Source organism: Thermobia domestica, chromosome 8 (genome assembly GCF_964235325.1).
Source record: "Thermobia domestica chromosome 8, izTheDome1.hap1.1, whole genome shotgun sequence".
Lineage (NCBI taxonomy): Eukaryota > Metazoa > Arthropoda > Insecta > Zygentoma > Lepismatidae > Thermobia > Thermobia domestica.
This window is the reverse complement of record NC_137461.1, coordinates 83,152,944-83,167,948: the sequence shown is the minus strand read 5'-3', so window position 1 is coordinate 83,167,948 and position 15,005 is coordinate 83,152,944. Positions and strand designations below refer to the sequence as shown.

At 34.7% G+C, this 15,005-nt stretch overlaps 1 protein-coding gene across 2 annotated transcripts in view; it reads left to right on the top strand.

The window, feature by feature from the left end:
- CBP (sarcoplasmic calcium-binding protein) overlaps positions 1-12,277 on the top strand; it is a 93,312-nt gene extending 81,035 nt beyond the window's left edge. For both annotated transcript variants that reach the window (XM_081768650.1, XM_081768649.1), the window contains 4 exons: positions 2,147-2,314; positions 2,917-3,057; positions 7,485-7,565; positions 10,675-12,277. In XM_081768650.1, coding sequence (XP_081624776.1) covers positions 2,147-2,314; positions 2,917-3,057; positions 7,485-7,565; positions 10,675-10,821 — 537 coding nt within the window. In that variant the 3' untranslated portion in view covers positions 10,822-12,277. The remainder of the gene's footprint in view (positions 1-2,146; positions 2,315-2,916; positions 3,058-7,484; positions 7,566-10,674) is intronic.
- Positions 12,278-15,005: the final 2,728 nt, after the last annotated feature.

The following is a 15,005-nucleotide window of genomic DNA, read 5'->3' as shown; positions in this document are numbered from 1 at the left end:
ATGCCAGCGTGGTATACGACACCCTTTCTGTTGACTAGTTTCGGACATTTCTTTTGACTGACTAGGTGACACGCGTTAAGTGTAGACCGTACAGGTTCGAGTCTATTGTGATGAACGGCGGCAGAATTTAATGATGCACGATGTTCTTCCAATCCCATTAAAGAAATGACTCAAGTTCGTTATATTTCAATAGAGATTCGCAAATAGAAATTCGTTCAAACAGATCATGTGGCACTCAAAAACGTCAAGCTTCTTTTTCCATCCGGAGTTCTCCAAATTATTAACACTGTTTCATGATGGATGTTTAGATAATTGGCTATGTCACGACTGCTTATATGACGGCCTTGCTCTACTTTTTCCAGAACATCATCCACTTTTGCTGTGATTGGTTGCCCACTGCGAGAAACATCTTTTTCGGAAGCGACAGCGAAATTTCCTGAACAAATGCGACTGAATCATTTTTAGGCTGTTGTGTTTAATAAGGTATTTTGTCCATGAACAGCACAAATTTCTTCATGGGCCTGCGCAGCAATTGCAGCATCTTCATCCAAATAAAATTGTAAAATATAGCGAAGTTTTTTTGTGGAAAGTACTCTAATCTCCACGGCACAATACCTTACGTCTGATTTCAAGAATTCCAACACTCTTTGTACATCTACTAGCTTCAACTGTCAAATGACGTTAGACCTTACCCTCTGCTACTGTTATACTCTGAGATTTGGGACACTAGTGCCATCTCATGCGGAAAAGGCTCAATACTTTATTTGACTTGCTGATATTTATGGAATATTTCAATCCCTTTATTGGTGGATTAGACCTAAGATTCAAACCTGAAGACCAACATTGTCATAAAATTGTCCCTTTTCATCCCTAGATATCTCAAATTATTGTGATTCCAACCGCTGCTCTAAACAACCACACCTATTTTCAGCTGGATTTAAATCTGGGGGCTTTGCAGGCCAGAGACATGACAGGATGCCTGAATGTTTTCCAAACATGTATTAGCCTAACGTCTTGAACCACATATGGACATGGTAGTTGTCATTTTGAAAAGTGGGAGTGTCGCTGAGTGACTGTTGGAGAAAAGTCATAAGGATGTTGGAGAAATAGCAATAAGTAGTTAAAAAGAATGTCCAAATAAACATGCTGGTTCATGTGCACATTTGCATGTGTGAGTCATGAACAAAAAACACTACTAAACAATTACTTACAGAACTTCCTCCAGCTTGAAAAGCCAAATTTCAAGAGGATATATTTCGAATTCGAGAAATTGTGGAGTGGTGGTCCTTATCAGCGTAAAGGAAGTCACGCATACACAATCCAAAAGTTCATATTCCATTAATGTTCAATGGTATGCAGTATATTCCCTGCAGGGTGAATTTCCCAGACATGCCATCAACCGAATTTTGAGACATGCTCTGTCTTTATGATTGGTCCAAACTAGACAAACGATAAGCCTTGATAGCAATGAACGCGCCAATGAATCCTTTGGCGCGATGTCGGAAGTGTTAAGAATCGTCAACAATTTGGTCCCTCGTACTCGGGAGAAAGCATGCTGCGTTGTTTTCCTTTGACGCTTATAAGAGAAGAAAACGTGAAATATACCGTGACGAAATACGTCACATACACGTTATTCCGAACACAAAGAAACATGGAGCTGCCGGTTCCTAACACTTCCGACTTCCCCCGAAGCACTGGGTGTCGATTGTTGTCAAGGCTTACCTCCTACTTTGGACCCTCCTTGAAATAAGGTATATCTGAAAACTCTATTGAGAGCATATTTAAGAATTATACCCTGTACAGAATCCGCGGCATACCCATTGAACATAGATGTAATATGCATTTTTGGATTCCATTGAAAATTGTTGTAATATGCATTTTTGGATTGTGTATGCGTGACTTCCTTTACGCTGATAAGGACCATCATCCACAGTTTCTGGAATTCGAATAAGGGCTTTTTCGCGATTTTCGAGAGCCCTAGCTCTGAAACTATGTACTTTTCGCAATAGGTCCATATGAACTTTTTCTATTATTTTGACGTGAGGAATCACCTCTTACAGTTTGTCATTATAGTTCATTAACACCCTGTATATATATATATATATATATATATATATATATAATTATTTCTTCTGTGGAATTTTAGGGAAATAGTGCATTTTGGAGACAGAAAATGCGAACTCTGCATGCGCTTCTGGATGTCAACAAAGATGGAGTAGTTTCCTGGGATGATTTCAAGTTAATGGCTGAGCGTTTTGTTGAGTTGGGTCACTTGTCGACGCAGCAACAGCAAGAATTTTTATCAATACTGAAGGTAAGGAACAGGTGAAAAACAAGTTATATTTTTTTGCGGTGGAGAAAGTAAAAAAAAAAAATTAAAAATTAAAAAAATCAGATCTGAATTCTTTGCAAATGATTAATTGCATATTTAATGACAGATTTTTTTTCAATAATCACGTTGAAAATTTTAACTGATTTTTATCTTTTAAGATAAGATAAAATAGCAGAAATGAATTAGGTTGAATATATCAAACTTTTCAGGAAAGATTCATAAGATAAAATAGCAGAAATTAATTAGGTTGAATATATCAAACTTTTCAGGAAAGATTCATATTTCCATTACCTTATACCAGTCCTCTATATGAGAAGACTTCTAGTCCTATGTATATATTGAAGGAATGTATTTTATAAATTAAAATATGGAGTCATTCTGATACGAATTTTACACGGATATCCAAAACAGAAACAAATAATTTATAACATTATTGTTATATTAATAAACATTGATTTTCATGATTTCAGAATGTTTCTCTGTTTCCTTAAATTTCCAGGAAATTGACATTTTCTTAATATAACTCTAACATACACTATTCTAATATGAAATATCACTTATTACTTACTTATTCCTGATTTCAGTGTATTTGGGAAGAACAATGGGGAAGTGTGCATCCATATAATTTAGTGACTACAGAACAATATCTGGCAAATATGATGCACGTGCTCAACGACAAATCTCTAAGGAAGAAGGTGCATTTAGCTTTACCATATTTCTTCAAGGTAGGATTTTTAATTATTATGTACTATTAGATGCTTTCACACAGATTTTATATAATTGATTAAAAGAAGTCAAGAAAATTGCAGATAGTCCTGGAATACACTCATGAACAATTGAATTAGAGAAATCTGGTTAGTAGCGTGTAACCGCCCATTTTACTTTGATGACGCTGGTAATGCGGAGTGGCATGGATTAAACAAGACACAGGGAGCGTGGGAAACCATGATTACTGCACAGCCTACGATAATCCACGGAGATTGGTCGGAGAAGAGACCAGACAGGCACACACATGCCTCTCGATAGTACCCTAGGTATAATCAATGGGATTGGGATCAGGGTTCAGGCATACATTTTTACATTTGTGGATGTTCATCGAACCAGTCAGCCACAATTCGGGAGCGATGGGCTGGAGAATTGCCTTGCTGTAGATACGGATCCCCTGCAGAGTGCTTGAGATGAACAAGGGGAATTAATTAAATTTTCCAGCAGGTTTCTGTAGCGTTCGCTAGTGAGAGATGTCAGATGTACTAGCGATCCTATTTCATTCCACGTGAACAGTCTCCGTAGAATCGGTCTGAACTATAAACAGCTGGCAAGAGGGGTCCATTGCATTATGTGGTTGACGACACACTCGTACCGCCTATTGACGAGTAGTTACCAATTAGTACCTCGAGGCGTCTATTCAGGTAGCCTTTTTCCATGCTTGGAGCATCCAACTGTGTTCTTTGTACATGTCAATCGTTCTGCCTTGTGACGGGTGTTGAAAGAGGTACCCTTGTGGGACGCTTGCTTCTGTATCGCATGCTTCTGGATGGTATAGCTGTTCATACGTTGTTGTTTTCCAGCATTGAATTGACAAGTGATCTGCTGCACTGTGGCTTGTCTATCAGCTCTTACCACTTGAGCTAGCTGACGGCAACCCCTGTCATCAACGCGTCGTACACCACGACAGTTGACCCTGCCGGCGATGGTTATGCCCAAACCCATGTACTTACGGTACAGTCTTGGGTACAGGGTTCGATGGCCCTTAGAAAGCCCAGTATATAGGGATAGAATAGCTCATGCGTCTAATCGCGATCAAGTGCACTGAAGTCTCGTTTCCAACACATCCTCTAGTCACTATTACTCAAACAGCCCGTATGAAGTATGACGTTCTCGATGTTACATGCCACCCTCTTCTATTTCATTGCCGGGCCGAGCGCAAAATCATTTTCCCAGAACGGCAGCTATCTCAAATTCAATTGCTCATGCATTTAAATCATGCTGATCAACTCTACATTTCAATACTATTTTTGTTATGGTAATATTTATCCTACTAAGGATTTATATAAAAGATGCTATTGGCGAACGTAAGGCAAAATAAATATTTAACACATTACGTGCAAAGAAGGGGGCACGCTGACTTGGTAATAGAGCGCTAATCTCTGGTCTGAGAAAATCCCTGGTTCGATTCTAGTCCATATAATATTTGGTGGACAATATCATGTCCACAGGTTTTCACGGATTTTCGAAAACTAAGGCCACGCCCATCTTCATGTGCATTGGAATCCTTTCAGCTATAAAATCGGAAAACTCCTGGCATTTTTATTTCTCGAATTCAATTATTATCAAAGCAGACACATTCCTCAAAATCCGACCAAAGATGATTCTAGGACTAGCGATGCTGTACATGTTGAAACGATCTTCCCTCTCACTAATTTAAGCTCTATGGAAAGTAAAAGATTGTAAATCCTTGAAGAAAATGTAAGAAATATTTAACAAAAATCGAACAGTTGTACTTATCATGGAAGACACGTTCGTATTTCTTTAAGTCTTTTTAAGGGGATAGGTACTGCATCCCACATGACGGACCTAAATTCACTGATCATTTTTGATTGATTTTCATCCCAAGACAGAATTACCGAATATATATATATATATATATATATATATAACCCGATTGTATAACTTACTCACAACTGCAAACAATTGTCAATGGAAAGTTGCAGAAACACAAATCTCATTAGCCATAATTATAATTTCATTATGTTAGTCACCTATGCATATCACTTATTGTAAGATTTTAGGACAAATCTCAAATCTTTAATTACAGATTAAATGTTCAATTTGATTGTGTATATCAGTTATAATGTTTCTTAATTGATCGTATAAAAACATCTGATTATAATTTTGTATGATTTATTTAGTAATTTTACAATTTAATCAAAATAAACTGTGACGGGCCGGATTATTGATGGTGAGCATTAGTTTGTGCCTCTTGTTTTAGCTGATAATGAACATCTATATTAAGAAGTTGTTTTATAGTAAGGAATCTCGCCATTTGGAAAAGTTAACAAATTATCTTAACACCGATCAATATCGCTCCTATGTCAATTGACTAATTTCCTGGTTAGTGCTGAATTTGAGGCACTTTCTGTCCATATTCTAGCTAGGGTCTATTCCTTACACTTACGAGAATCATGTACAATACAGTAGTTTGTGCCCATATTTAAAGCATATTATCGTGAATTCAACAAAGATTAATATTATAAAAAGTAAATCTAATTTTATATTTGTGATTAAACTACTGATGCTGCAGTGTTGAAACGAACGATGCTCCCTCTCATTAATTTCAACCCCAACTTATAGGAGTAAGTCTTTAAGCTCGGACGGACGGACACACACACACACAATGTTCTATAAAATCTGGGTGTTTTTAATAAATATTTAGGAAAATATATATACAATTGGGGTAAACGTACTCCATTATTATTGGCTCATTTTGAGTGCAAGCAGTTGACCGATTGAAAATTCTCAGAAAAAAAAAAAATACTAGACCATAAACGGAATTGAATTTTTGTGAAAGTTATTATAGAATTTTTATTTACATCTTCGGGGATGAGGGGGAGGGGATAAATGAGACTGTCTTAACTACAAGAATTGGATTTCGTGAAAACCTGAAGAAAACACTTACATCATATTATCTTAAAATCGTATAATACTTATCAAAGTTATCAATGAATATGTTTTAAGCTTGAGATAGAGTGAATCTCGTTCTCGATTGATTTTAAATCCAAGGAGTGGGAATGAATGCTTGTGAAGCCTCAAATAGTATATGTCATCATGAAAATCTAACATGTTTATGAAAGATATCTTGGATCATATTTTTTTTAATTGGAGAAGAGGAGTAATCCATACCATGTTAAAGAGCTAACTTCAGCGCTTGTTCTTGACCAATTTTAAATCAAAGCATTGATTATTACGAAAAACAATTAAAATATTCATATTATAAAACTCATTCGGTTTTGACGCAGTACCGGTAAGTTATAGTGTAAATCTTAACAAAGAAGAAGAAGAAGAGAAAGGAGTAATACCATTACTTTATTCTTTACTGATTTCAGATCCATGGAAAGTAAATGATTGGGAAACCTTAAAGAAAATGAACGACATGTAACATCTAACAATTGTAACGGAAATTACCATGGAACATATGTTTTTAATTGGGGAGGGGAGAAGATGAGGGAGAGGAAATCCATCCCACATGTGGAGGCTAAATTCATCGGTCATTCTTGACTGGTTTTAATACCAAGAACTGCTAATTACGGGAAAGAATCAAAGGAAATGTGTAATATATTGTATCAAACCCCGAATGCATTTTAGAACATTTATTATGTAACTCAGAAAGAAGTTGGTAGAGGGAGAGGGAGCTAGAAGAGTAAATTCATTACTTTATGTTTTACTGATATTAACTATCTGTAGAAGTGTTGATTGGGGAAGTCTCAAACAAAATGTATGACATATTACGCCAAATCGAACCTTTTTTTTAAATATATATATATAAGAAACATGGAATGTTTTTATAATTGAAGGAAGAGGGGGTAAATTCACCGTTTCATCTTTGGCACCCCAAGCTGTGGGAATATTCCCAATGCCATTAAGAAAATATACACTAAGTTTTGTTATAATCGAATAATTTTACGTGATTTATATTGGAAAATTTTCTTGCATGTATATGTTTGCACTTGCAGTATCGGGTGGATTTTACCCCTTTGCCTTTATACTTGACGGATTGCAACTTCAAACGATAAGGTTATTTCTATCATGTTGAAGTAAGAAAAGAAACATATGAAGTTAAAATCGGGTAAGTTTTACGAGAGTTATCGTTGAACAGACGGACAAAGACAGAAATGCCAATCGACTCGAATGATAGAAGCTTCACTACCACTCGCTTCAATTAAGGTTACCACTGTTTATATACACTTGTATTCCATAAAGATTAACACATCAAAAGTAAATGTAATTTTATATATGTTATTAAATTAAGATTACTCCTGTATCTTCAATTCTAATAGTCTTAATTTTAAATATAAAGTGAGTTATAGGAGTCATTTTGATACTAAACTTCAAAATAAAAGCAAACAACAACTATTTTTATTCATTTATTTTCTAGGCGGTAGACAAAGACAAGAGCGGAGAAATATCTGTGGAAGAATTTAAGCTGTTCTTCAAATGTTTGGGACTAAGTGAAGAGGTATGTTCCTAAATTTACAACTGATTTTCCAGTTATTTTATTTTTAATAATTGATTTAGTGCTGGCGAATTACAGTATTAAAATACTGGATTTATATTTAATGTCTGTGGCTTTAGTGAGATATGCTTGAGTGTTAGTGCTTCTCCTTTGCCAACACTTAATCAGCATTTTCGAACTACGTACTTCGAACTCGATATATCAAAAAGTATCAAGATTTATATTCCTTAGATTGTCAACAGACGTGAGTATATAAATGTGAACATTGTGGTTAGGAAAAGGGACTGTCGGTACGTAGTGTCGTCATGTAAATATAATACCGGGAGTTGCACAACATGAATGTTTGTAATTATATGCTCCTTCACATTTGCGATTTAACAGTGAATTTCAAACTTAAGGCGGTTGATACCTCTTTCCTCAGCCTACTCTGAGTCGAGTTTTCCCCTGCCTAATAACACTGGAACTTTATTTGACTGCTTCTCATTTTGTAATAAACCAATCGTTACAAAAATTTGCATGGAGTCAGGTCGATAATAAAGGATTGGATCCAAGGATTTATAATTTTACTACAAGCCTTTAATTAAGTAGTCCAATTTCCATTCTCTCTCTCTCTTTCTTTCTTTCTTTCTTTTTTCAACTAAAGATTTGCAGCACCACGGTCTGTGTTTTTCTCTCTTTTAGCAGTGCACAAGAAATCTGGATAAGCCATTTAAAACAGGTTTATATGTCCTGTCCATACATATCACAGCTGTGGAATGCACATTTCTACTCTACTCGCCTTATTCAAGAAAGAAATTTATAACACTGGAAAGTAGGAATTTGTATGTTGCTGTTTTTGCTGAAACCTCACTGTTTCAGTGCCCTCCTCACTCACTGCCACTTTAGCAATTTTGTGCTTGCTTTCAAAACTAGAATGGGTCTCTTGCATCTCAACTATTTTAAGGTCTTATACTTGATGATTGGTTATACTATTATAAATTATGTTTTGTAGTTATTAAAATTCTGAGTGGCTTGATGATTAGCATATGCACCAGACCAATTTCCTGTATGAACTAATAATAATAAGGTTTAGACACTTGTAACTTAGGATAAATATGTTGTCATCACATCGGTTCCCCTTCGCCGAAGAGGCGGAACCTACTAAATCGATTGCAAAAAACACTTTTCGATATTTCTTACTGTTTTTGCTCTGACACATGTCAACAGACAGACAGACGGACAAAGCTTTTCTATAAGACTTCTGACACTTATGCATAGCGTAGGTTGAAAGTCTAATAAATAAAGACGTGTTAAAATGAAAATGGACTTTAAAAAAAAATGCTTATTCGTTTGATGGTCACGTAACTCCTTTAATGGACAGGTTAAGCATGACGTATTTCCGTTCATTTGTTTCCGCTATGTTTCAAAGTAATGAGCTACATATGGAAATTGCAATGGTTATGTTTTGCATTAACTTAAACAAAAATTGCGGTTTTTCTCTTCCATGATAATATTTATAAGTTTCTGAAAGAGGAAACTTTGAAGAACAAATAGATCAAAGATACGTAAGGGAGGGAAACATATTACCTGAAAATAAAGTGAAAAATACGACGGACTATGCTTTCTTTACCTAACAGACGTATTGTTTGGAACCGAAAATGAGAGTTTTAAATCCTTGCACTTAGCTGGAGGCGAAATTGACGAAATTCATTGAAGATTTATTCTAGATTCAAGATATACATATTCAAGATGTCGGCCATAATGTCTACGGACGTCAGAATGTAGGGATTCCAATCTAGTGTAAATTAGTATATGTTTCATTTCTATTTCATGAAATATTTTTGAAACAAAAAGGAGTACTGTGAGTTTGCCTCACTTTTAATTCTAGTTATACATTAATGCATCATAGGCACGTAGCCAAGGGGGCGGGGGGTCCGGACCCTCTCTTCGAGACCAGAAATAAAAAAAAAAATATTAAGGAAGGATGACACAAAATGAAATGAAAAAAAGAAGGGTCAGCGTTAAAAATAAAAAGCTACAGGAAGTTTTTGGTTACTCTTTCTTATGAGGAGATTTGTATTACTTGCAATACATGGTGGCCAGGTGAGCGGGATATCCTGGAAAAGTCAGGGAATTTGAAATTTCTAGAAAAGTTACGGAATTCTCAGAATTTCTGCTACTAGTGAGGGAGATTTCAAGCTTCCGAAAGCATAGTGCTTTTGTATAATAGCGTGGACATTTTTTATCATATTTTTCGTCATCGCATCCTTGCAGTATCAAACATGTTATTTCAAAAATAATTTCTGCTGCTCCTTTAACCTGTCATTTAGTTGACAGAAGTTGACAGAAAAATAAAAACAAAAATTTATGTGGAAAGAAGGTTCTGTTAACATTTTTGATTCAACAGAGAAAGGGACGCAGATATTGTAAAACATTTTACAAGATATTATTGAGTATGTACTTTTCATAATAGTGAATATGTACTTTTTATAATAGTTGAGGTCATAATGAAAGGAAAATTGTTATATTTGAATGAACACAGGAAGGAATTAAATATTGTAAAATCTTTTTCAATACTTTTTTTATTATTATTATTTTACGCGAGATTTCTTCATAGTTTGTTATTAAGATACTTACCAACATATCCTCATTTTATTGTCCTAACAAACCAATATATGTTGATAGTAAAGTAGTTTAGGTTGATCGAGCTCCTGGGCCTTCAGAATTTCATGTCACGCCCCCCCCCCCCCGAAATCCTGGCTAAACGAACTAATATATGTTCCAGTAAAATAGTTTAGAATGATCGAGCCGCTGGTGTGATGACAACAATATTTCATGTCACGGACCCCTTCCTTCATGAAATCCTGCTACGTGCCTGTACATCATATACATACCGATCCATAAAACATTGGAGTATCAACTCCCACGGAGTTAAACAAGGTGTATCGGACTTAGACTGTAGTTGAAAGAACAAAAATTCGTATTATAGTTGTGAGAGGAGGAGTAAATCGAAAACAGGAACAGTACAATGTTAGTGTGAATATTAAATTAAGGGTAAGAGTGGCTATATTTCTCAGAATGCTTGAGGCATATTTTTGCAACTCTCGTTTATATTCTGACATTTTCTTTGCAGGCAGCTATTCAGTCTTTCAACTCCATCGATACGAACAAAGATGGATGCCTCAGTTTGAAGGAATTTGTACATCATGGCCGAGAATTCTTCTTGTCAGAGGATGAGGGAAAACCAAGTAAACACTTCTGGGGTCCGTTGGTTAAATAATTCTTCCTTTCAAAATCCAACGGACTGAACATAGCATCATTTGCATTTTCTGCAGTTGTAAGTCCACTTACATTGCTGAAGTGGAAATGCAGAAACAGCGCACTTGGTTTATTATTATTATTTGCAACTATATAGAACAAACAATAAAAAAGTATTGGATGTAATTATCAAATTTTTGGAGCACGGCCCAACGAGCAATTTATTTTATTATTACAATTTAAATGTATTGGTTTGTTATGTATGAAAAGAAAAGAAATACTACAGCTTACAGATGAAATCAATATCGCATTGGCACTGCCACACTATTCATACTAGAATCGTACTAAAATTCATCGTCTGCTTTTCAAGGTATTCATTGCAGTTGATATATTAATATTATGTGAACTAAAATAATAAAGTAATTGAAATATTTCATTCATTAAGCAAAGTATCAAATTCAGTTCTATTTTATCTACCAAATAATTTTTTCACCTGTTTTGACATAATTTGAATTAGCATTAACAATTTCAAAAAAAAAAAAGTTTTAATTATAGTTATTACGGAAAATAATTACAAAGTCGTGTCTATGATAAAACCGCAACATTATGTTATCATTTTCCACGAAATGATAACTAAAACAACCTCATTGATTTCTTTAAATTGATAAAGTTGTTGATGCTGATGCAAATATTGCTGAAAATGCACAGAAAAACTAATTGATAAACTGAATAACACTTTATTTTAAATACCATTTAAAAACGAAAGATTATCGTTACTTTATATTATTTTACTTTGGGTATAAGTTGATAAATGAGTATGAACACCTTGGAAACTGAACACAATAAGATTCTAATAAGAATAGTGAATTTCAGTTATTTACGGTATATTGACACAACACGACACTAACTTCAATTGAGCTGCCCAATTTCAAATAGTATCTCGTCTATTTTAAAAAAAAAGAACTTTAGGAAAATCAAGTTTTTTCTCTTTTACTATCTTAATTTCTACCCTAAAAATAAACAACTTAAGGTTTTTTTTTTTTAATGTAAAATAAATACCTGATCATGTTAAATGGGATAAATTATCTGAAAATAGATATTAACAAATCACTAACAACGAAAAGAAATCCAAACAAAGTGGAAATGTGATGCTTTGGAATTGTGCGACTCAACTGAAGCATTACTAACCATTTCATTTTCATAGTAATGTACTACAGTAACGACTGAAAACGAAAATTAAACATATGGGAAACCAAGTACGTACAGTGCAATACAGGGGAAAGTAATATTGTACAGATTTTCGTTTAGAAGATAGAAGTCCCTTGATAAAATACATGTCGGATTCCCACAAAAATAAATTGATCAACGATCTGAAGAAGCTCTACACCACATGTGAATATGTTTTAAGTAATAAATTCAGAGATTCTTGACTGTTCATTAATTTTATGCAGTTTCTTTATACTATTATATTTATCTCTTATTGTGGTTAGTCAGCCATTTCTTTTAGTGAAAAATAAATGTAAGTTAAAATATTGACTATAAAACGGGTATCAGAAAATAAAATTTACTTGAGTAAAACGGGTAGAAATGCTGAGGGTGATAAATATCATAAAATTTAAAATTTTAAAGTATACTGTGTCACTGACTTCAGAATGCAGGGACTTATTTTCTTGGAAAGTATTGAATATACATTCTAATTAACGTAAGCTAGAACAATTTTAGCTCAATCAGAGGTACCAGTAGAAGAAATTGTACCGAAAGATTATCTACTGGTTTTCATGATACTGTAAATATGTTATTTTCAATAATTTTGATAGTTTGTGTTTTATATTTTCCTTTTATACGATTTATCTAATAAGATTTGTACAAACATGACTATGTATTTTTAAAGGTGGCATGATTTTATATATATTTTTGAAATTTATATAAAACAATTAAGAAAAATATAATAAGTATATCATTACCTAATTACCGAATACATACACCGTTCTATACAATAATTTATAATTTTGGTGTCTATCTTAATTATCATGAACATACGGGAATAGTGCACCTTGTGAATTTACTAGACAACATTATTCACATTTAAACTAAGTTTGTCTACATATCATTATTATATGATAAATATAAGAATTACAAGAAATCACTAGACGGAGGTACATTTTAATTTACCTTATTGTTTTCATAGATCAAGAATTGTGATTTCAGGCATGGAAGATAAAATGGAATTTCGTACACAGTATCTAAGTTGGTCTTACTCTTACAAACATACCAGAAACTTCTATGAAAAATTAAAATCGAAGGCCTAATATAAAAAAGGATAACGCAAAAAATTTTAAACTTCTAATTTTTATCAGACTAAGGAAGAGGTAATGTCAGCGCCATAGTAATGAGAAACTTCAACAGCGTAGCACAAGAAGCAGCTGCGAATAAAGTAGCGGGGCCATTTGGACTAAGTAGAAGAAACGCACGAGGCCAAAATGGTTATCGACTTCTGTAGGGAACATGATATGGTGTGATTAAGAAAAGAAAAACCAAGCTGTACACATGGAAAAGTCCAGGAGACGAGAAAAGCTATCAAATCGATTACGTTCTTGTCAAGCAACGTTTCAGAAATAGTGTACGAGACATGAAAACACTACTGGGAGCAGACATTGATTCGAATCACAACCTCTTAGTGGTGGAAGTGCAAATCTAGTTAAAATTAATCAAGTAAAATGGGAGGAGAAATCGAACATAGAACTTACAGCGACTAAGAAGTATGGACAGTGATGTGAAAGAAGAGATTGAGGATAAGACCTTTGCAGTGAGCGATATGGTAGACAATGTAGAAAATAGTTGGGCAAAAGTTAAACAGATTCTACGTGGCACACTCCACAATAACAATGGGAGCATAGAAAGAGCACCGAGAAAATCATGGACAACTGAAGTTATGCTTAAGAAGATGGAGGAACGCAGAAGGGCGAAAAATGCGGACATCAATGAATACAGAATGCTGAATAATGAATTAAGAAGAGAGACGGACAAAGCCAAAGAAAAGTACATGGAACAGATATGTGAAGAAATGATGGAACTTCAGTGGCGCGGCAAATATGATCTGATGTATCAGAAAGCACAAGAATTAAGAAGAAAAGCTAGCAAAAGTATACGCACGTTCGGAATCGAAGATCAACAAGGTCACGTAGTCGCTGATCATCAAAGAACCCTTAGAATTTGAGAGAAATACATAAAAGATCAGTACAATCAGAAAAATTGCCCCACAGATATTGGGATTGAAGCGGGAGAAAAGATGGATGGTGAAGAAAAAGGAGCCAGTATATTGAAAAGTGAAGTAGTACAAGGCATCAAGACATGAAACTGAGAAAGGTCACTGGAGATGATGACATACCAACAGATTTGCTCAAGGAATTAAGAGACAATGCAATGAAAGTATGACTTCACTTATTAACAAGATCTACCTGAATGGTGAATGACCAAAAGCTTTTCTTGATGTTACAATGACTCCATTACCAGAAAAGCAAAGAAGTGCAGAACCATTAGCCTTATTTCCCACACTGGAAAGATTATTACGCGCATACTGAACAGGTCGCTGAAAAGTAAGATAGAAGAGATGTTGGAGGAAGATCAATTTGGATTCTAGAGGTGCTATTGGGCTGATGAGAATTATATCACAACGAGTTTTTGACATAAAGGAAGAGTTGTGTTGTGCTTCATCGACTGACAAAAAGCTTTCGACCGGGTGAACAGGACCAAAACTTCTGAGAATAGTTAAATAAATCGGGGTCAACTGGAGAGACCGTCGACTCATTGTAACCTGTACATAGAACAACAAATGAAGTTGCGCTTGAATGAAGGAGAAACTAATAGTGTGGAGATTGGAAGCGAGTCAGACAAGGATGTAATATGTTCTATGTTGTCTCTATTATTCAACATTTACAGTGAATGTTTAATGAAGGAAGCATTAATTGGAATTGGAGTTTCAAGTTGGGGGTCGGATTATTAACAAGATCAGGTATGCAGATGATACGGTTATTATAGCTAGAACCAAAGGACTACAGGAGATGTTTGAAAAATTAGTTGACACTGGAAAACTAAATGAAATGAAAATTAACATAAAAAAATCGAAAGTAATGTGAATATCCCGTGGAAACGCGCCCTTACAGGTCAGGATAGAACAAAGAGAACTTAAAGAGATTGATAATTTCA